The sequence below is a fragment of the Manduca sexta genome, chromosome 4 (assembly GCF_014839805.1).
Source record: "Manduca sexta isolate Smith_Timp_Sample1 chromosome 4, JHU_Msex_v1.0, whole genome shotgun sequence".
NCBI lineage: Eukaryota > Metazoa > Arthropoda > Insecta > Lepidoptera > Sphingidae > Manduca > Manduca sexta.
Window position 1 is genome coordinate 5,768,241 of NC_051118.1, and position 23,354 is coordinate 5,791,594.

General features: G+C 33.9%; 3 protein-coding genes across 5 annotated transcripts in view; 2 read left to right on the plus strand and 1 right to left on the minus strand.

The window, feature by feature from the left end:
- Positions 1-408: 408 nt before the first annotated feature.
- LOC115452401 (40S ribosomal protein S7-like) lies at positions 409-4,080 on the plus strand. 2 transcript variants are annotated; one of them, XM_037442677.1, is made up of 5 exons: positions 409-515; positions 892-1,053; positions 1,800-1,984; positions 3,020-3,167; positions 3,969-4,080. In XM_037442677.1, the coding sequence occupies exons 2-5, from the start codon at positions 892-894 to the stop codon at positions 4,044-4,046; spliced, it is 573 nt and encodes a 190-aa protein (XP_037298574.1). In that variant the 5' UTR covers positions 409-515; the 3' UTR covers positions 4,047-4,080. The 2 variants fall into 2 exon arrangements, with proteins under 2 accessions (XP_037298574.1, XP_037298579.1); XM_037442682.1 differs by having other exon boundaries at positions 504-640.
- A 1,081-nt stretch (positions 4,081-5,161) lies between these two features.
- On the minus strand, positions 5,162-19,451 carry LOC115452404 (probable peroxisomal membrane protein PEX13). Its single transcript, XM_037441241.1, has 7 exons — positions 18,911-19,451; positions 14,066-14,202; positions 9,164-9,300; positions 8,489-8,654; positions 7,940-8,148; positions 7,151-7,497; positions 5,162-7,007 (listed from the first exon to the last, which is right to left on the minus strand). The coding sequence occupies exons 1-6, from the start codon at positions 19,273-19,275 to the stop codon at positions 7,393-7,395; spliced, it is 1,119 nt and encodes a 372-aa protein (XP_037297138.1). The 5' UTR covers positions 19,276-19,451; the 3' UTR covers positions 5,162-7,007; positions 7,151-7,392.
- A 2,166-nt stretch (positions 19,452-21,617) lies between these two features.
- Positions 21,618-23,354, plus strand: part of LOC115453125 (focal adhesion kinase 1) — a 244,513-nt gene continuing 242,776 nt past the window's right edge. For both annotated transcript variants that reach the window (XM_037441537.1, XM_037441542.1), the window contains exon 1: positions 21,618-21,754. The gene's annotated coding sequence lies outside the window, so the exon portion shown is untranslated. The remainder of the gene's footprint in view (positions 21,755-23,354) is intronic.

Genomic DNA, 23,354 nt, shown 5'->3' on the forward strand with positions numbered 1-23,354 from the left:
TGTATCATTCAGGTCGGTAACATTAATAAATATGTTTTTTTATACAATATGAACCAGCGTGAAATATTTTCTTCATTTATCTACATAAATTTTGTGGCGAATATCCGAACGCGTTTACCACAAATGTTGCTAATTTAAAAATATTACCCATTTTTCGTTCAAAGATATATCAGGTAAATATAGCTGCAAGATTTTAAATGGACACAGTTGACGATTATCAAACAATAAAATAAGCAATTATACTATTTCTTTTATATTTTTACATTATGTTTTTTTCATATATTTAGACATATTACCATTTTTGTAAGATAATATTTGCCAATTTTGTATTTTAACTCTGAATAAGATAATTAATTTTATAATAATCAAAGTGCAAATGTTACTATTATTGTTCTTATATAAACATAAATCTCATCTCAATATTCATTTGTCAAAATATGTAATTGACATGGGTAAAGATATTAAGTCTGACAACATTGTTATTCTATCTCTTTCGCTCCCGTAAAGTTTTCAAGGTAGTTGTCCCTAAAGATTTTTAGAAAATTTTGCGGTATTTAAATGATTTAAAAGCTAAATACTTTAGTTTTCAACATTTATATTTATCCAGGAAACGCACTATATCCATTATTTGTTATAAACGGTAAAGATTACAAAGATATATTGTGGTGATAAATTCCGTACCTCCGTGTCCAACGTTGTTTTGGTTGTCGAAAGTGGAATTATGTTTTACACCTCGTTCTTGTAATGGAAATAACACCATTTATAAGAAGATATAAGATAAAAACTGTGTTCTGAGTGATATTCATATAAGTTTCAGTGATATCGTGTGAAAACTGATTCTAACCTATACCGAGTGATTTGTGATTGAAATCGGTGTTTGCCCGTTCACAGATGAGTACGAAGATCCTCAAAGCGGGCGGTACCGAAGCCGACTCCTTCGAGACTTCGATCTCGCAGGCGTTGGTCGAGTTGGAGACAAACTCTGACCTGAAGGCGCAACTTAGGGAGCTTTACATTACTAAGGCCAAGGAAATTGAACTGCACAACAAGAAGGTAACATATCTTCGCAATTTATTCTGTAATCTATTACAGCTAAGGAATAGGCAGTTTATTGCATCGTACGATTTGAAAATATTTTTTGGTGACAAATTGTAGGTTATAGGTGCACTGTAAACGCGATGATGAAGTTGCGATAAATGCGGTGTCGTTTCATATTGCCATTGCATTGCCAAACGTAACGCCAGTACTTGCTACAAAGTATTCTATATGGAAATACTATTCTGCCACAATTGGGATGCACATGTGAATGTATCTTTTGAATGCTAGAATTTTAATAAATGTCACTAAGAATGATTTTTGCCATTTAATAAACAGCTGAGCCCTTGTATTATCAATATTCACATAGTAATGTAGTTTGTAAATAGAAACTTTATTTTCTGTTCCTTTTATTTAATTATTATCATATTACATGTGATCTTTTGACTCAGTAATCCAAAAACGAATTGGAATATAATGAAACTAGAAAACTGATCCTAAAAAGGTACCAATAAGAGGTAACATAAATTGAAATCAACACACAATCATAGAGCTCTGAAGATGTTAAACTTAAAACTTGCAGTTATTAAATAGAAAATGGGATTCTAGCAACAAATTTTGTTTGAAATCTATAAACAAAAACATTTTCAAACTTTCCTTGTCTGTATATTTACAAATATTGCATAAAATGTTAAATTATATTTAAAATGATTTTTGTGATAAAACCATATGAAGATTCTGATTTCTATGTAATATCTTTTCAGTCAATCATCATCTATGTGCCGATGCCCAAACTGAAGGCTTTCCAAAAGATCCAAATCAGATTGGTGCGTGAGCTGGAAAAGAAATTCAGCGGCAAGCATGTGGTGTTCATTGGAGACCGCAAGATCCTGCCCAAGCCCAGCCACAAGACACGCGTCGCCAACAAACAGAAGAGGCCGCGCTCCAGGTAAACACTCAATTCTATATCTCTAGAGTTATGTACATGTTACTTTTTCACACACAATGGCCCCACTGTTATAGTCCAAATGTAAAGAAAGGAGAATGAGGAAGAGAGCCTCTGTATGTGTTGATTATGAAGCGCATGAGTAGAATGATTCTTACAAGTATTAAAAAGGATATGAGGTATTTTCTTAGAACCAAAAGTCAAAAGGTTTGTATCATAAAATTGAACAAAAATCACTTATGTTTAAGGTTGTTTTAATGCAAATAGAGCTCTTTTGCACCTGAGAGATAGTAATTGCTTTGTAAAAATTGCCATATTCTTAGAATCACATGGCCACACAGTGTAAACAGTGACAATAGATGTAACAGCTATAATAAAAACATTTTTAATATGACTTGGTAAGTGGTGTTATTGCATCTGATGGTAATTGAAGTGATGCCCAAAGATATGTTGATGGGCAAGAAATAATCATCCTAGATGGTCAGCCCAGTTATATGGCTTACTTGCTTCTTCTCGCCTGACTTATTTTAAAACTCAGGACTTGTGTTGTTTACTGAGTGATTAGAATATGTAGGTATAGTATCACATAGTCTAAAAGGGCTTGAGAAAAATATGTTTGTATGTGGCATTATAGCACTTAAATGAATGGGCTGATTTGATGGCAGTATACCAATTTGATTAAATTGAAATGTTACACTTTTAATAAAATATGAAGTTGATTTAAAGCGTAAGCAAAACTTGTTTTGTCATGTGCTAGTTTAAATAAAATATTTTTTTTTTTCTAATTTTAATATAGTAGTAACACTTTAATAACTTCTGAAATAAAAACTATCAATTTCAAATGAAAATAAAAATGAACAATTTATTTATCTAAGTAATTTGAACTATTAGATTTTTTAAATTGTTATGTATCCACCACCACTTTATATCATGTTATCATTAGAAGATTCAGTACTAAATACTCACTCATCATAATCAATCTGTCAATGTTTTCAAATCTATCTACTACTAATACATTAATATAACTAATGCTTCCAGGACCCTGACTTCAGTGTACGATGCTATCCTGGAAGACCTTGTGTTCCCCGCTGAGATCGTCGGCAAGCGCATCAGGGTCAAGCTGGATGGTTCACAACTCATCAAGGTGCATCTAGACAAGAATCAACAGACCACCATTGAGCACAAGGTAAGAGTCAGCTTTATTTATTGATTTCACATAATATTTTGCTGGTGACAAGATATTGGTAACCACCTGGATTGCGATCACCATGAACAAGGGAGTCAAACCCGCAATAATTAACGTAAGTGTGTTCTAGGATCAGTCTATGTATTAAAGTTGTTTAGGTGCAGTGGGGCATTGTCAGGTCCCTATTATAAAATCTTTTACCAACTTTTGTTTGTGGGTTCACTTACAAAAGAATTCACTATGACAGATATTTTTTAGTCTATCGTGTGTCCTTACTTGCGGTTGCAGCTTTTTCTGTACCAAATTTTTTCAAAATTGTTTCATCGACACCATATTGTGATGAATGCGCAATTCTAGTTGCGAGTCAATTAACTGGTTGTTTAGGTTAATTCATTAAATTTATCTGGATTATTCCCCTAGCCAGTTATCTGTCCTGCTTTAATGAGCGTTTAACGTTTATTACTGAGATTTTCATTAATCTGTAATGTACTGATGTTTTTCACGCACGCCATGTCTAAAATGGCCCTTGGAAAGCAGGATTCTATATTTTTACCACATTATTATATCCCTCGTAAGGACCGACTTCTTTGTTTGCCTTCCCTTGCCTTCATAACATCACTTACAAACCAGTGTAAAGGGAAATAATTAGGCAAAAATACTGTCAGATGAGCCTAAAATGCGCAATATAAATGTGACTAAAATACAACAAAACTTTTTTATAAACCTAGAGCACTAGTACAAAACATAGACAAACGACATAGATAGTACAACTGTTTTAAAATGTTTATTGTTTGTTCGCAGGTGGACACTTTCCAGTCTGTGTACAAGAAGCTGACGGGTCGCGAAGTCACCTTCGAGTTCCCCGAACCTTACTTGTAAACTTAGACTACTTTACAATAAACAAAAAACCTTATGCAAATCTTTTATTTCGATAGCAGTAAATAAGACTTGTTGATAAGTCAGATTGTCTATGCAAAGTCCATATGCCGAAAAAATTAAACTGCCTTCAAGAACTACTACAAACCAAAAAAATATTTAACGGGTATGTACTGGCTACCAATTTTGAAGTCTGAATAATTAAAAATAAAACAGGCAGACAATCATGTGATTTTTTAAGTTTCTTTTGAGATACGGAACAAATTCTCCTTCAATGATGATCTACTAGCATGTTACTGATGTTCGCAACTTATCGGCAAAAATAAATACAAATTAAAATAGATTGAAATCTCGTAACTATTAATAACTATACTATTTATTGTCTGGTCGGTTGATATCCTCGCTTACCTTTCGGTAAATAAGAATTTCGTTATTTTTTTGCTTTAAACTTCCATAGTACTCCATAGAAACAAACCCATTGAACCGTGTACTCATTTGCGATACTTTATCGGGAGGTAATGAAACCGAACCGTTTTTGAAGAGATTGATAACTGGTAATGAAAAGTGGATCAGTTACGAAAAATGTGTAAGGTCGGCCAAGCTTTTTTCTTTCTCTTCTCTTCTTTCCCGACAGCCCGAGCTGGCTTCTTTGTTTACTTTATAGTCCTTCATTTCTTTTATGTCCAATATAAAATGTCTTTAGTTATATAAGCGACTTTATCTAAATAGTTATTAAATATTCTCATGTACCTTGGACTTATCATAAGTGCAACTATGTTCGCCTACGTGATGAAAAAACATTTTATTTTATTTATAGACTGGTAAAAGCTGGGTTAACTGGCAATAGGTAATGCTGTGTGTATGGTGGCTTTGGAAGGGCATTGTTCAATATGAGCCTTTACCTCCAGGCAGAACCATAGAATCTTATCTCTACTACTACTATATATTGTAATACTCTTTGCTTTAGATTTTATTCTGATATGTTTGTTTGTTGCTGTGAATTTATTTCTGTTCGCTCTAAATATTGCATACACACACATAAACTCAAATAGTAAGTAGTGAATATGAAGGGAGCCTGGGGAAAGATGGATCGGTAAGATATGAAATAAAAAACAACAATGACTAAACCTTACTTTATTGATAAATAAACAAATCAGTCCATCCCACATTAATACTATTTGTCCGAAATATATTAATTTCTTAATTAAAAAAATATACAAAACCAACTTAAATTATACTTAACTGCACCCAAAGAGAGCTTACTATTATGCAAACAATTTTTTGTTAAACTATGGACTAGATTGGGAAATAAAATGTTAAAAACCCACTATGTTATGTGATATAGGATAAAATGCGTCTATTACAATTATGATATATAGAATAAATAGTTACCTTATCTAAAACACCGATGTCTACGAATTATTTATTGAAGTAAGTGTGAAATAAGAATATTGTAGTTTTAAGATGACAAGTTATGTGCCGTGTTAGACATATGTGCTCAAAAGATAAGGTAAGACGCCAAATAGGCAGCCTATTTTTATGTGATGAATCGGGCCTCTAAGCTTAGTCGTTTTGTGACGCTGTTTTAAGCTGTATTCTAATGGGCATTGGACATTTTTTCCCACTATGTGGACAAGTTATTAGATATCACTAATGGCTTTATGTTTAATGGCTGCACTGCCCAATCACAATATTTTAATATAAATATTAAGTTAAACTTTACGCACCAGTAAATTATTGACTTAAAGAATGAAACAAACATTTATTTATTTCACTTAAAATATACTAAGATTAAGTCAAATTTCGAGTAATAAAAATTGAAACGTCACATATGCCCTTCCACCGAAAACTTATAACTAAATGCTGAAATATGAGGCTTATTTACGTACCGAGATATGAAAGTACGGATATAGGAGATCAAATTACAGGTACGAGCATTCGCGTTCATAAAGAAACAAACTGATATCCAACTGTTAGCTTATATTTGCTTCAGTATTTTTTCAATACTCAATAGAAAATCCTGTAGCAGATAGCATGTTGCTATTCCAAAAAAAAAGTTCAATAATTAATACTTCAATGTAGTTTGATTTTGGCACTCATATTTTTATTGAATGGTGTAACGTTAAATATAAAATGCAGAACATTACATATGTAAGTAAATAGACATTCATGAGAAAAAGTAAAGGCAAGTTCCAATCGTTTCTCAATGCTTTTCTTACAATTGGATCTTACCTTATACATACCGACCGCTGTTCCTACAATGGATAAGACTTAGATATATATGACTATAGTAGTAAGGTCGATATTCGCGCTAATTAAAATCGCGCTTAATGACTTAACTAATTAACGTTTGTTTTTTAATCCGAGAAGACAGTTGCAAATGTCATTTCAGGACCTTTTGGTAACATTGGAATTTGGCAAAACGTTGGATTATGGAAACACGATTGATTCGCAAAACTTTGGTGTGAACAAGCGTTTTTATTATCTCTGGGATTAAAAAAGCAACGTACACATTATTATCTAACACAGTTAAAGCGGCCTTAGGCCGCGCAGAGAGGGGTGGTCTCTAAAACATGATATCCCCTAAATATTCGGAATGTATCCAATACAAAGTCTAAATATATCCAAAAACGTTCCAATTTTCCCGCTTGATCCATTTCTCCCTGTATCCTCTTAATTTTGAATTTCATTCCTAGCAACGTTCTTACAACCCGTGGTAGATATTTTAGCGTAGACGCGACCCAAACACATAGGGTCGGTACAGCTTATAACTGCATATCAAGTATAATGAGAAACGTGACGATAAATGTGATGATGACGTCACGAACAAACATATCACGTGACTATGGTGGCAATTTTGTTCGAAACAGGTAAAAATGGCGGTACTTAACTTTCGATGTATCTGTGTGGATCTCAGTTATAACTGTTTTCAGTGTATTAATTTATTATAGTATTGTCTTTTAACTCTTGGTCTCTCGTGGCTCGCCGGCGAGCCAAGACAGCTACATGACATTTGCGTGTGTCACGGGATTATAACCTTATATACTACATAATAAGGTTATTTTTCCGTCACACGCGTAGCTGTTTGACAAGTCATGACGGGTTAATACACGTAAGATGGACAACCAGTGAACAAACACAACACAAGTTTAAAAGGATGGCATATTTTAGATATACTTGACAGCCAAGAGAAGGTATTTTGACAGCTGTCAAAACCGCCATCTTGCCTGTTTCTCTGTCACGTGACACTTCACTTCCGCCGTATATTGTGACGGCTGCAACCCGATGACCGGCTGCGGGCCAGCTTACCGCACGGCAACACCACCAGCTGATGCAGGGGGGCCGGATGCTATTGCATATGCGCGAAGTACCGGTGCATGTCCGCCTGGGAGGGAGCAGCCGCGCCGGCGTTGTCTTTGGGCGCAGTCTTGTTCACCGACACCGGCTTAATGATCTTGGGACAAAATAAAGTTTTTTTAAGGTTTTTATTACTATAAACCTGACTTAAACAAGGTAAGGTAAGGTACTTTAACAAGGTAAATAAATAAAGACAATAAAACAAAGTTCAGAAAATCTAATGTTCCATATGTCCTTTCTCTACTCAAATTTAGGGTCGGTTATTCTAATAAAGTTCTGTTGCAGGCACGATACGACTAGCCTGACGATAGCGGCCACTGCAGACATGTAAAACTGGCTTTAACGGCCTAGGCCTCTGTTTGTTCCGTGATCGGTTTGTGTTTATCCGGCTTCGAACAGACCGGCATAATTATGTCCAGTGGCGAGACTTACGGCAATCTTTATCTGGACGTCACGCCCCATACCATCAGATAGAGAGGAGACCGGTGCCCGAAAAAAAAAAAAAACAAAAAAGTCCTTCATTGCTTCTAGACAATTACCTTGATGTAATTGGCCGGGATCACGCCAGCCTTTATCATATCAATCGAGGCGACCAGCCAGCCCGAGTTCCACATGTTGCCCTGCAGGTGCTGAGGCGCGAGGTGCAGCACCTGGTTCGCGTTGAAGCTCAGTTCGTGTCCGTGCGTAGCCTCGAAGTCGAACTCGGCGATCGCACGCAGCGGCGACTGCCAGGTCGCCGGCTCGTGCACTGATAATATTTTGTTAGGTTAGGTACTTGATCGATACGAGGTTTTGTTGTAAATTGAAAGCTTAACAAAATATATTGTTGGAGGACTAATTGTTACACAGAAACCACGGAAATATGCGTGTTCAACATCAGGCTACAGTTTGTCCAGAGTACACGTTCCTTCAACGTATAACCACTGACCAGCAAATGTGCTGCACGAAAAACTCTAATCTGGTACCGGCCTCAATATTTGCTATTATTAGTAAGTTATGAGTAAAAAAACTATTTACACTGCACTACACTCTAATATCGATTATTGCGATAATTATTGTCATTAGAAGTCACATTAACCAATACTAACGCTTCTCATTGATGGTATTGGTCAAGCCAGTGAGCATCTTGTGCACGATGTAGGGCGCTGCTGCGATCACGCCGAAGAACAGCAGGATGGGCCAGCTGGTGCCGTTGGGCAGCTGCTGGTGCGGGCCAAGGTTGTTGGGCGACGCCGCCATCGCCTCCGCCCAAGCCTGAACAAATAGTGTTCTTTTGCTAGTCCAAAATACTCAGTACAGCGTCAGTCAGTCATCTTTACTAGATGTGGCTGGTGCAGCGACGTTGATAGTTGGTACGGGATGCTTTGGCCAATTTAACACGTTCCATATGGGACGGCGCATCATGACGACCATTCATTGACGCGACTTTTCTCTTTGATTTTGAACATAACTTGTGGTGGCTAACTACCAACATTCCAATTAATTTAACATCCAAGGATGAATAAAATATTGAATAAAAATTATTAGTAGAATTTCTCCCACAAAGAAACAAACGGAGCGTGAAGAAGTAATAAAGCAGGCCGCTATAACTGTACCGCCCATTCGGGATAGTTTATCTCTTAATTTTTAGGCATCTCTTCATTTACCATCAGTTGCAGGGAGGCCACTTTGCCATGCCCACGATAAAAAAAAAATACACTCTCGAATCATTATTATACAAAACAACCAAAAATCTACATGTAAAAGTTTAAAAAAAACCTAACCTTAAACTCGCACTCGTTCCTGAGGCCCAGCATGACGAGCAGCTTCCTCACGAGCCAGTTGATGCTTCGGAACACCGCGAACGTCGACCAGAATTGGCCGAACAGCGAGCGAAGACGGCCCACGTTTTCGGCCACGCCTGTATCAATGATTCGAAGTTATATTACATCTCATGAGATTAGCTAGTCATTTTTCAGGGCAACACATGTAGTCAAAGACTAAAAAGTTCTTCCATGTCGTTATATTTTATTGATACTTTGTGGCTTAAATTTAATTTCAGAGAATGGGTATCGTACACCTCTGAGGCGGACATAGTCCAGCCGGCCCCGTTCTCCACTAGCTCTACAGCTACACCTATGCATAGTGCATGCATGCAGCCTTTATTTCGAAAATCTTTTAAGATGTGCGCACGTCCTTGTTCTGCAGCTTTATAGTTCAAATATCTGATTAACATTGCAACCATTGATTATAAAAAAATGTATTTCATATATTGAAAGAAAGTTTAATTATAAGTTATAACGCATTATCTAGTTACATAAATTTTATTTAAATATCATAAAATACTTAAATTTTTCCGGAATAAATATTATCTATTATTAATTTATTTGTACGCTTATTATATATCTATACTATTATATAAAGCTGAATCTATACTATTATATAAAGCTGAAGAGTTTGTTTGTTTGTTTGTTTGAACGCGCTAATCTCAGGAACTACCGGCCCAAACTGAAAAATTCTTTTTGCGTTGGATAGCCCTTTGTTCGTGGAGTGCTATAGGCTATATATCATCACGCTATACCCAATAGGAGCGGAGCAGTAATGGCTAATCTCAGGAACTACCGGTCCAAACTGAAAAATTCTTTTTGCGTTGGATAGCCCTTTGTTCGTGGAGTGCTATAGGCTATATATCATCACGCTATACCCAATAGGAGCGGAGCAGTAATGGCTAATCTCAGGAACTACCGGTTCAAACTGAAAAAATCTTTTTGCGTTGGATAGCCCTTTGTTCGTGGAGTGCTATAGGCTATATATCATCACGCTATATCCAATAGGAGCGGAGCAGTAATGGCTAATCTCGGGAACTACCGATTCGAACTGAAAAATCTTTTTGTGTTGAATAGTCCTTTGTTTGTGGAGTGCTCAAAGTTATATATCATCACGCTATGCCCAATAGGAGCGGAGTAGTAATGGCTAATCTCAGGAACTACCGGTTTCAACTGAAAAAATCGTTTTGTATTGGATAGCCCTTTATTTGTGAAGCGCTATAGGCTATATATTATCACGCTATGACCAATAGGAGCTGAGCAGTAATGGCTAATGTCAGGAACTACCGGTTTGAACTGAAAAAATCTTTTTGTGTTGGATAGCCCTTTGTTCCTGGAGTGCTATAGGCTATATATCATCACGCTATGACCAATAGGAGCGGAGCAGTTATGGAACATGTTGCAAAAACGGGGAAAATTATTAGTTTTGAGAGCTTCCGTTGCGTGCGCTGCGTAAACGGTTAAAGTTATGCAACAATGATATATGACGGGATTGGCCCTCTTAAAAAGTTCTAAAAATATATTATAAAACAAAGTCCCCCGCTGCATCTGTCTGCCTGAACGTGTTAAACTCAAAAACTTCCCAACGTATTAAGATGAAATTTGGTATGGAGACAGTTTGAGACCCTGGGAAGAACATAGGCTCCCGGGAAACTACTACTTTTATAACGGAAAACTTTAGCCTGAAAAACTTTATAACGCGGGCGGAGCCGCGAGCAAAAGCTAGTTATATAATAATGTGATAAATTAACTAATGACTAGCTAATTTAATGGTGTCGGTCTTTTATGCGCGCACATGGTAAAAAATTACTATCATTTTTCCCTATCATGCCAAAATAAGTATAACTTCAAAAACACATAAACCGAATGGGTTTGCATAAAAGCACTGAAATCGAACATATCCTGAGAATTATTATAATATTTTATTTCTAGTTTTATCCTGGAATATTCACACTTTCAAATTGACTGATTGAATCTCAACTTTTGTTAAATTTTTACACGGTAGCTCCAAGATAAAGATATTCTAAATTAGAAAGAGAATATTCGAAAGTGAACGGCGTGAGTGAATCGTGTTATGCATCAACATTATACGATAGAAAATCAGTGAACCGTATTACGTCATAATATTGTGATTATTTTGTTCTCGCAAGTCAGAATAACATTTATAACATAGTAAGCTAAAATGGTGGCCGTGTCTGAGAAGTTATTCATTGTTTATTATTTTAGCCCCATTCAGTATTCATTAGGATAACCACCTTTTTCGATTTCTTGAAACGAATGTCTCATAAGGCTTCCTTTATCAAAAAAATTGTCTATGGACCGGTGTATATATGGCGGAGTGCAGCGGTGAGAATTTTTTACTGTCAAACTATTATCGACATTGTCTTCATTGAAATAATATTCAAAACCAATTAACACAATGTAATGCAATTTATTGATTCTCATTTGGCATAAAAATGTCACTTTCACTGTGAAGAGTCATGGCGATTTGCAGCCGCGATACTGCGTAAAAAAACAAACCAACAACAATTTTGCAATAACGGTAGCTAAATTAATTTAGCAGGTTACGATACAATTTGTAAATATAATTATTAAACCTGATTTCCGATTGAGTTTCAATAACACATTATTGTAAAATTTTATCTAACATATAAGACGACCTTTGTTGACACGCAGCGTGATATGGCCTTACTAACATGTTACGCAAATTGAATGATTTTTGTTTGCGTGTCCGCCAGTGTAGGTAGGTCCTTTTTTTCAAAATGGCCTATGTGTTAATTTCAGTATCGTAGAAATGCTAACGTTTGTTTAACGTTTTTAAACTTTACTTCTATCAACATTCAAACATATTTAAAATTTGCACATTATTATACTAGATCATTTTGACATTGCGTTAGTAAATGAAACCACACATTCGTCTATATCCCTGGTAAGATTGTATAATAAGAAATATTTTCGCCAGAAACCCATTTTCAGTTTTCTAATTTTCAAAGAATTCAAAGATAGTATGATAAAGAGAGATTACAACTATCTATGAAAAACATTTCACATGTAATCACATGAAAATCTTTAAATACTTTCATTGCAGATAGCGAAGAAAAACGTGAAGAAAAACGTGAGGCAATATTATTTATAAACTTTATATAGGTACCGAGAAATATTGGGGAACTTAATGCTAAAGACATTTTCTACCAGTCGACCTTGGGTTGGTGCTAAAATTTTGAGAAAAATAATTAAACTAATGTGGGAATAGTTAACCCAAAAGGTTTTACTCTGGGTTGCTGGCTGGTTATAAGATATATTGAATGATAGAGAAATTTCAAGTGGAATTCGGACGTACGTATATGAAGTAAATAAGATGTGATTAACAATAAAATTGTACAGAAATTCGCTATTTTTCAATTTTATTATACCGTATAAAAATATATATACCATAAAATAATTTTAAAATACACAATCACACTGACCTTTATATTTAAAAAAGTTAAACTGTATACAGAAGAACTGCTTTCATATTTCATAAATAAATGTGCATAAACCTTAAGTATCATTTTGGATTGACAATTCTACTGTTATCTGACAGGCGTCGAAAACTAACTTTTAGTACTTATTTCTTTGTTATAGAGTTTAAAACTGCGTAATAAATTGACATAGACAATAAACGATCCCAATTTTAATCTTCAATCCGATCTTAAAAATCAACCAATCAGATAAGTCATTTGTCAAGAAAGGTTTTATTTCGCGATCGATTTACCGGTAAATGAGATGTTAATTTAGCACAAAATCACAGTCGACTCTCACCCTAAATGGACTCCGAATAAAGTCCAACAGAACTCATATTGAAATAAATGTGTCATTTGTTTATACAATTCTGATATCACTTTATCAACAACTAAAACAACCGATACAAAAAAGAACAGTTTATCATTCAATTTACTCGTGACCACGATCGGTGTTGATAATCTTAAAACAATTCATCTTAATTTTATTGTTTTATGCGAATCACGTTTCACGGTTTTTACCCGACTACCAAAAAATGGGGCAATGATAGAAAAGTCTGTAATGCTTTTGTCTATATCTTCTTTTGTAATCCTACTTACATTTATTATTTTCTATGTGGAAATAAATAAATAAAATGTTACACGAGAGTCTTGGTCTACATTTATCCTTTCGCGGGATCAAATTCTTATTTTGTGTGAATTTTAGAGATAAAATATTTCTTATATGGCGTACGTGATTTATCAAAATGACGTTGAACGATTTCTGCGTTTACAGAAAAAAAAGAAAGGGTAAGTTACCGAGTACAGTTTTTATAACAACAGCACGCAATGTTTAAGTTTTAACCCATAAATTGTTATCATGGTAATTATGTAAGTATATCATAAAATTTGCAAACAATTATGATGACGTCAGGCAATTCAATTTAATTGTGCTTCGTAGAGAAGTTGTATTCTCAGCGAATTGTGAGTAGATAAATATTCTATGGTTTAAGATAAATTAGATATGTGAACAAAGTTTTAGCAGCGACTATCAAACTATTAGGGGGAGGCGAACGAAGCAAGCCCCGGGAGCCTCACGTTTACAGTAACTTCGCGCGGTGCATTGGAGAACCTTTTTTACGATCTAACCTACAAACCTGTTAAAACCAAAAGCAAGGATTTTTTTGCATCCCCAAGGTCTCGTGTCATTTTTTACTTTGCTTTCGCCCCGGGCCTCGCGTTGGTAAATGATGCCACTAAATTACCTTTCAGAGAACGGGGATCGTTTAACACCAAGTGATCCACTTGCCTGTTGTTGTCCTTCTATAATGCAAAAGGCTCCTTCTGTCTTCATTCTGCTGAATTAAAATATACGACTTACCCAAAATGGCCCTGAACGAGCTGGTGAGAGCGAAGAATGTGTTCTCAAGCATCATGGCGACGCTGCCTACAGCGCTGACCACGCCGTGGATAGAGTCGAAAGCGGGCCGAGATCTCTCCTCCGCTATTTGCACGAACCTGGAATATCATCGCTATTTTACTGAAGATGACTATACTGATTTTATATTAATACTGATTTTACTGACGATGTTTTCCTTTACCGTTAAAGCGAACGATAAATTCACAAAGAATACACACATGATTTTTTAAAAAAGGCAGAGGTGTGTGCCCTTGGGATTTGAACCTGCGCACATTCGTCTTGGCAGTCCGTTCCACACCCAACTAGGCTATCGCCGCTTACTTAGTAGTTGAGTATTGATTGTTATTTGTTTATTGTCCAAATAAATAAATATACAAGGTACCAACTGAGTGGTAAGATATGATATTTTGGAATCTGTTTCCTGACAATTGTACTTCGTCATTAGCTATACAACTAGACACTAAAATTACGAGATTGAAATTCCGAATTTAACGTATAAAAATTGTCTAACACTGCTTTGGTAATTTAGTTACTCAATTCACACGTCACATACCTATAAGGCCGTGTTATAACTATAATAGATACATGGTAAAGGTTTCGAATGCCCAAAACTCTACCACATGAAATTATTTTGACGCAAACGATGCGTTAAATGGATAGCTCTGCCCGGGACCGGGAGCTCAAAATCAATAAACATGTCTGTGATACGTATTTATACATGTATACAGGTGACCTGGCTGGGCGGAATGCGTCCCACCCCTTTGCACCACCCTCTGCGTTTCAAACCTAAATTAAATTGCAAAATTCCACGTACCCCGTTCGTGGGGGCTTGTCTGGCTATGGTATTAAGACTAATTATGACAAACAAACAAAAATATACGTCGCATTGAGAACCTCTTCCTTTTTTAAGTATAAAGTCTATTCAAAAGTACTGTTTCACAACGGAAGGTACTCTTGAGCAATTAAAAAGCATTGAAATATTCATTGTCGGTAAATTTTTATAAATTTTGACGCTGTTTTCATGTGATGTTGGTTTTTTTTTTAATATTTGGTTTAAGTTCCTTTTTTTAACATAATTTAAGTTATTAAGTTATCATAATGAAAAAAATATACTTAAATATTCATGTTGTGGTTGCATATAATCAGAGTTGCAATAATTTTTTGTTTGTTATGAATGTGTGATATATTTGTAAATTATCATTGTAAACTCAGTTTGCAATCCTAAATAAATAAATAAATATTCAAAATAGAATCTATAATTCGGTAAAGTTCCAGTCTCCACCTAATTCCAAAGTCACAAACCTTACCTCCTTACTAAATTAGTACCTATAGATTAATAACAATCAAGTAAAAATGCACTTAATTGGCCATGTAATATATCAATTATTAAATCTGATAAAGCTTCATGTACAATCACGGCTATCTAACAAGTTCCGGCCGCCATTTTGGCGCCACTAGTCCGTCCCGCCAAAATCAATACTGCGCCGAAGTTACCTAGCAACGGACCGGTTAGCTCTATCGATTCAGGTACTCGGAAATATCATGCCGGACGTGACCCGCGGTGCGCGATATGAATAATACTCTGATATAACTCATGTCACTTTACAAGCTTCAGTATCACCTGTTCCCGTGTGTGGATACTCAATATTCTTAATAAAATTGCAGAAAAACTTTTTAGTAATAGATCTTCAATGCTTGTTTTTAATAGCTTTATTTAAATTTAGAATATAAAAAAATATTTAAATTATTGGCGTTTAAATTATATCCTATTTATGTTTGAACATAATATGTAATTATGTATGTTTCTTTACTTTTATATACGCACTGACGTTCTACAACATCATAGTATAAAAGTAGGAGTTTTCAATTTGTTTAATTTTTAAATGCTTATGCCATATTTGGAAATGACAGTGGACTACTGTATTGTTAAACTTGCCAAACTTGTGTCTGTTCCGCGTACGTATTAAACAGTTAACAAATATGTTTCGGAGGGTTCGTATCTAAAGGGCCAATTATTTTCCCTCTGGCTGCCCTTCAAGGTCATTTTTACGAAGGGTGAGACGCAGTTTTGCAATAAACATCAAAGAGAATTAATATTGGTCTCCAAGCCATGCATAAAATTCATATATGTAGATTGTAATTTATGTTCCATTTTCTTTTACGATAGTATGGTAATTGACGCTAACTTGACTAATAGTGTCAAAACCAAGTCCAGAACATCCAAAAAATTATTTACACGAGATTGTACAGCGTTCGTCTAAAGATATTAGATTACTTTATTATGCATTGTAAAAGTCTTGTCTTCCATTTGATCGGGACATTGTTTACGTGATGGCGCGTTAAGCTGTTTTCAAGTCTTACAACAGCGTAATTAACTTCGAAACGTTGAGGAAGTGTATTACTAGTAGATTTATTTAATACGACATAAAATTATGACGTAAAATATTTTCATCGACCTTTTTCTAATTAAACACGCTTTATTTTCGTTCCAGTAACCCTATCTATAATGTAATGTTCATTTCTTGTTCCATTTTCCCACTAAACACAAAGAACAGTTTACGTTCAGAATGAATAATTGGCGTATTGCACAACGATCGATGTACAAGGATATTAATAGAACGCCTCCCTGCATCCACCCGCCCGGCATCCACCCCTTTATCGACCCTTTGGGGAGTCCGGACCGCCCCTGTGCACAATATTGAAAATGCATCCTACCTACCTACCTATGGATATGGATACAGCTATACATGAATCTCGTTTGGATGTTTGCGAACATAATTTTACGAACCTTTTCTGCATATTTAGCATGTCTATTCGCATTCTAGGGTAGATAGAAGTGCAACAAAACTTATATTTATTATTTGAGTACTAAATTTCATCCCAACCTGACAGATAGCACATTTTTTCAGGTCGGTTAAACATCTTCACAATTATTCACATTTAAGATATAGTTATATTGTGGGTTAACCGGAATCAAATAGATGAATTTCTTGACAGCTGTAATCTACATTGAATGCCTAAAAATGATATACAGATTCATGCAATCCTTGTTCGCAAACAATAGATTGATGCATATGATTTTTTTCATTGTAACTATTTGTCTCAACAATCCTGCCAGTGAAAATTTGGGTCAGTTCTCGGTCACAATTTACAATTTAATTTTAAATTAACATAAGTAAAATTATAGGATGTAACATGGACATGTTAATGTGCAACTTTCTTTTAATTCCTAATTTACATGATTACTTACGCAATCAAATTGATGAGTTTTGGCAATTATGATACAGTGGACAGTAGTCTCAACTGTAGAATAAACCATGAGTTCCAACCCTAGTATGCTATAAACGCTTTGCATATTTATTTATAGAATACAATAACAAAAAAATATTTTGATTTTTTTTAAATACAAAAATGTATAAAGTTTTAATTTAAATATTAAATGCCTAAAGCGTTTTACAGACTTCATTAAAAATTTGTGAATTACAAGGTGCAACAATTTATTGCACTTTGACATAATATGGTCACAAGGAAAAATAAATCTATACCTGGATGCATAAATGTTAATAATTGCCTATTTATTGAGTAGGCGGGGCCTTTGTATTGATAAGCAAATAGCTACTATTCAGAGTTTATCAGGGAGTAGATTACATATTATATTCGACAGTAGGATTGTACTGTAGTGTACGGTTCAGTAAATGATAAGAGATATGAGCATTGACATCACTAGCGAAAATGATAAATATATCTTAATTTATCACAACTGTTCCGATCATTGATAAATATTTGTTTTAATGTTTTTTGATAACAAAGTTTTTGTAGTCTAGGAAATCTGTCTTTTTATAGAGTTACATTTTTAATACACCTCATTTCTGAGAGATAATCAAGCTGTGTGCTTAGTGTAAAATTAACAAAAGAGCAAAAACATAAAACACTGTTATACACAGTGCTGGTCACTCTGAGATTTTTTTATGTTATTTTTTTGCAGTTAAATAAGGAAATGATCATGCCACTTCCCTGATGGTGTAATACCACCCTTAAACAGTAACACCTTTCTAATTTGGCCCATATCCAAGATAGTTAATTGTTCATTATAAGTGCAGACATTGCTAGTGCTATAGTAGCGCCACTCGACGCTGCTGTCATGTGCCTTCACTGGTATAGTTAAGTCACAGCTCAACAAACTCTTTTGTGCTAACCTCACATGATTGGGACTTGGAAATATGTATCATTGAAATAAATTGAAATTATTTATCAACTATTGCTCATAGTCCTTTACTTCTTTAATTTGTGTGCCTATCTTGTTGATTTACAATTGTCATTTGGCAATAAACAATAACTTATCTTTATAAAAGTATTCTTCATATGGTTTATATGTGATTATATTAAACACTCGCTTTTATATCATTAAAATAAAGTATTTCGCAAGGCGATGCAAAATAATAATATATATTATATATAACAAGTAAGGTATAAATAAACTAAAATATTTTACAAGTAATCTACTGAAAGAAAAGCAATAATACAAATTAGAAATAATATTTAGTAGCTTACATCCACTCAAAACACAGCTATGTTTAATCTATGAATATCTCAGAAATAAGTTGTAATTGTTTTACATTGCTTTGTTCTTAATATTAGTAGGTAGTTAGTACTGCTTTATTTGGATTTGAAAAAAGAACAGCAACTAAATAGGAAAAAGAAAAATGAAAAAGAATGTAGTCATACTATATAATAAGTTCAAATGAAAAAGAAAGTTGGCTTAACATAGTACTGGCAGTAACATTATAAAAAAAAAAAACAACATACCTGCTCTCCATGTCTCCCATGAACATGCCATTAGGACCAAATCGATTGTACGGAACGTAGGGCGCCATTCCGCCTATACCCACCCCGCCCATGCCATACCCACCCCCGAGGTTGTTGAACCCGTACCCTCCATACCCTCCCATGCCGTTGAATCCCATTCCATACCCCATCCCTTGGTTCATACCAAAATTATTCTGCTGGTCCAACCTTGGTGGCAACGGCGGAGGCTGCGGTGCCATGGGAGGCATATTACCAGAATTATCGCCCCCTAAGTTGCGATACTGTAAATCCGCGACGTTTGGCATCGCACCCATGTTGGCCATTTGCGGCATTCCCTGCCCTTCGAACGGATTGGGCTCATTCATCTTTACACTTGATTAGATCACTACACTAACCGTTCTGTTTATAACGTATGATTAGTGACAAAGAAAATGCCCCATTAGAATATTTCTGTGCGACTACGTCAATTTATCTGGGACCCAGATTTTCTATAAAATATAGATACGTGCGCACTCAATAAACTAACTTCAGATTATGATGAGAGAATGATTTGACGTCTCTGACAGTGTTTCCACTTACTATTTTGATGTTACCCTCGATTTTAGAAAAAAAAATACCCTAACAATTCCTCTATGACCTTAAGAAATCCTTAAAACAAAAAAATAAATAGCTTTTCATGTATATTTTTGTACCGTAAAATAGGTATCTTATTACAAATAATATTTTTTATGACTACAAGCACTGTGTTGCTGTGCTACGCCAATGATATAATAAAGTTAGGGAAACGTATCACGGGAAGAAAATAAATTTCCGAACTTGAAATAAGGACGTCATAAAAGTTGGTTAGGCGATAGTATATTACTTACTAAATAAATATTAATACAATTTAATACGACCTTTTAACCAGTGTATACGTCTAAAAACAATTATTGCCATGGATAATACAATTTTTAACATCGTAATTGTACTTGATAATTATTTGAAAAATTCATTGAGTTTCCTTCAAAACATTGAAGTCATGAAATATTTATTTAGTAATAAAATAGGTGATGTTAAATAGAAAAAAATCAAAACGTTAATTAGGATTAAATTATAATTCCAAAATCTGATAAATCCCGTGACATGGCAAGAATTTTATGATCTTAAAAAAAAATTGTCTATATCGTCCTGAAAAAGAGATAAGTCCCTCAAAGTGGAAACAAGAATTACATGGTCACATTAAAAAAAAATGAAAAATGTTGCTATTGTAAAAACAAACAAATTTTAGAAATTAATATTGGTTATAAAGCACATATAATTATATCCCCTTCTTCATAGACGTTATTTGTTTAAGGACGGAACATTGCTGTGATAACAAATCTGTTTCTCAGCTTTAGTTATCACAGCGATGATAAATAACGTCCTTAGATAAATAACGACTATGAATAAGGGGGAATAAAATATAACAGTTCGATACGTTTATAATTTTAATTTTACTTACTTATATTGTAAATGTTAATATTTGCGAAAATATTTGAATGTTAGTTTAAAAGTAAACGCAACGACGTCGAAATCCGTTGATTTGGATAAAAATTGGTACATGTTTAGACCATGCCCTGTATTAAATATAATCTACTTTTTATATTGGTCATTTGCTCCCGTAGGAAATATTTGAATCGGATTTACGCTTTTCTTGTCCATAAATACATCGTCTAATATTTCTCAAATACCCTAAAAGAGATTATTTTGGTAATTGGCAGTACAGACAGGAACAGGAAACTCATAAGGTTACTAGCATATAAAAATGTAGGAAGTTATTATTTAGTTTTACACATGCAGTTAAATGTACTATGTTAGAAGGCAACGAACGTTGGCAATTTGAGCGAGAGGGACACCGCTACCAAAAAGTGATTCTCTTTCGGATCGTTTTTGCCTCTGGTTTTTGCCTTACATCTATTGCTAATGCAAAATGAACTTGAAATTGTAGGCATAAAATATCTTTTCAGTATTAATGTTAAACGTAGTAAGCTCTCCAGGTACATATTAACTCCATGGTTTTACATTTATGTTAGCTGCAAGCTGGCCAACTTAGGGCTTTTAGCCCTAAATTAAGGGCTAAAATAAGTGTGGTGGGCTTTTTTCAGGGCCCAAAAAATTAAGGCCTATTTTTAGAGCCATACAAATGTTTTCATGTATTACTGTTTGACTGAACAAAATACGATTAAAAATATAAAACGTTCAAGTTTTCTACAAAGCATAATGCAATAATTCCAAATTCACCTCACTCACTATCCACGCTTTACGTCTCAGAACAATGGCAAGCATTGTTCTGAGACGCTGTATTATAAATCTTTTTGATCCTCACAACTACAGGCATGGCTTCCGCCTTTAACTTTTAATAAAACAGGGAACTTATTTCAATTATATTCTTAGATAGGTATACAATTTAGGTATACACTATACCATACAAAATAACATTGACAGTAAGTATTCATTTGCATTTGCATTTAGGGCTATTTGGGGATATTTTATCGTGATTTTAGGGTTATTTTTTTTAGGAGTTGGTAACCCTGGTTAGCTGTAGAATTAGAATTTATTTTGTGTAAAAGTATGTATCAAAAATATATGATAATTTATTTTATATAATATAAATTATATAATTAAAAAAGCTATGACCATAGATGAAATTGAAAACACGGGTAAAGAGCTTTTGACCTAGTTTTTCAATAAAAAAATTAAATCTTAGTCTATGCGCCCAAGGGTGTCAATTTTGTGATAAACTTTTGTTGTTGTTTTAATCAAATAAATTTATCATTTATAAGTTTTAATCACATAAACAGCGCAGGAATATAAATATTTTAAACGGTGAGTACATTAGAATATCCATTTATGATAGAACAATCGTAACATTACACTATTTTCCATAGACTGTCACTTCGTGATAATGTATTTAATTGTTTTCTGGATATAAACATGTACTATCTTTTACTATTTATTAATTTTACATTTTTTGACCCGCAATGTTATGATATTACCTTTAGCATTATTATGAAGCAGTGTTTAAAGTAAGTTTATATCGTTCAGAAGAATGTCCTTTTTGTACCGGTTTGTCGAAGCCTTATAGCGGAATGATGTTAAATGAATGTCAATTATTCGCTATTAAACGGAGTTATGACGTGTGCTACACATTCAATCGTGTTTTGATTATGCATCATTTATTATGTCATAAAGAATGCTCAGTGGAAACACTTAGAAACCTATTTAGTTATCAGTCGACAAACAAACGATACGGCGCGGTGTTAGCATTCATATTATAATTTAATGAAGTCAGGTGACCTAGTATGTTAAAAATGTTTTTAAAAATACTTTGATACAAATTTTACAGTACATGTACAAAATGATGAGTTTATCAAATTGTATATTTGTTAATACTTAAATCAATACTAAGAAAGTTGATTTTACAGTATAGTCAAATATTTATGTTTTACATACAGTTTTAATATGTACTTCACCTTACAATACAGTTAAAAGTTTATCATCCTCATATATTATAATTTGAGTACAATCAAAAATTTCTAGCACAGGTTAGCATACTTAAAATAATAAGTTTATTAATATTGACATTTTTTATTAATTATTATTATTATGTATACAATATTTCTTGAATTTAAATAAATAGTTTTCATTAATTAGTGTCACTTATAATACAATATTTTACCTGTGGTTTTTTCTATATAATATCTCAGTTTCTAGCCTAAAAACTAGGCCATGGCACTGAAGAATAATCTAGTTTCTTATTAGTAAAACAACATTCATAATAGGTGGTAGCAATTATTTTTAGATGGTTACTTTTTTTACATATAATACAGTGGTTAGATGGTAATTCTTTTTTTTATTATATGAGCTCCAAATTGAAATTCTAGTAGACTTTTTCAAGCTAATTTGAATTATTTTTTTCATTAAAAACTTTATCATGTAATAAAACAATCAAACTCATTAATAAATCATAAGATTATCTTTGCCAGGTCCCAAAACCAATTCAAAAATTAACATATATACAAAAGTAAACATATACACAATTTGAGAACCTCTTTTTTTGTAAGTTTTTCAAAAAATATATGGTCATGTACAAGAAGGTAACTTAAGAATTAAACCCAACACCTAGTTTCTCAGCCTTAGGACACTAAAAAAATAAGTATAAACTTATTGTAACTTTAGGTTTAATTTACTTTTTACTATTATTATAATTGCAAACATTTTTAAAAATATTTGGATGTTTGTTAGAAAACAACTGAATGGATTTGGATGAAATTTGATATATTAGTAGACCAAGTCCTGGATTAACACACAGGCTACTTTTTAGCCTGGTAATTTACTTCTATGGGAAAAAATGTTTTTTTTTTTTAAATAGATGGCGCTGGTGTTGTTTTAGGGACTTTGTGACAGGAAAAGCTTTTCACAGGGT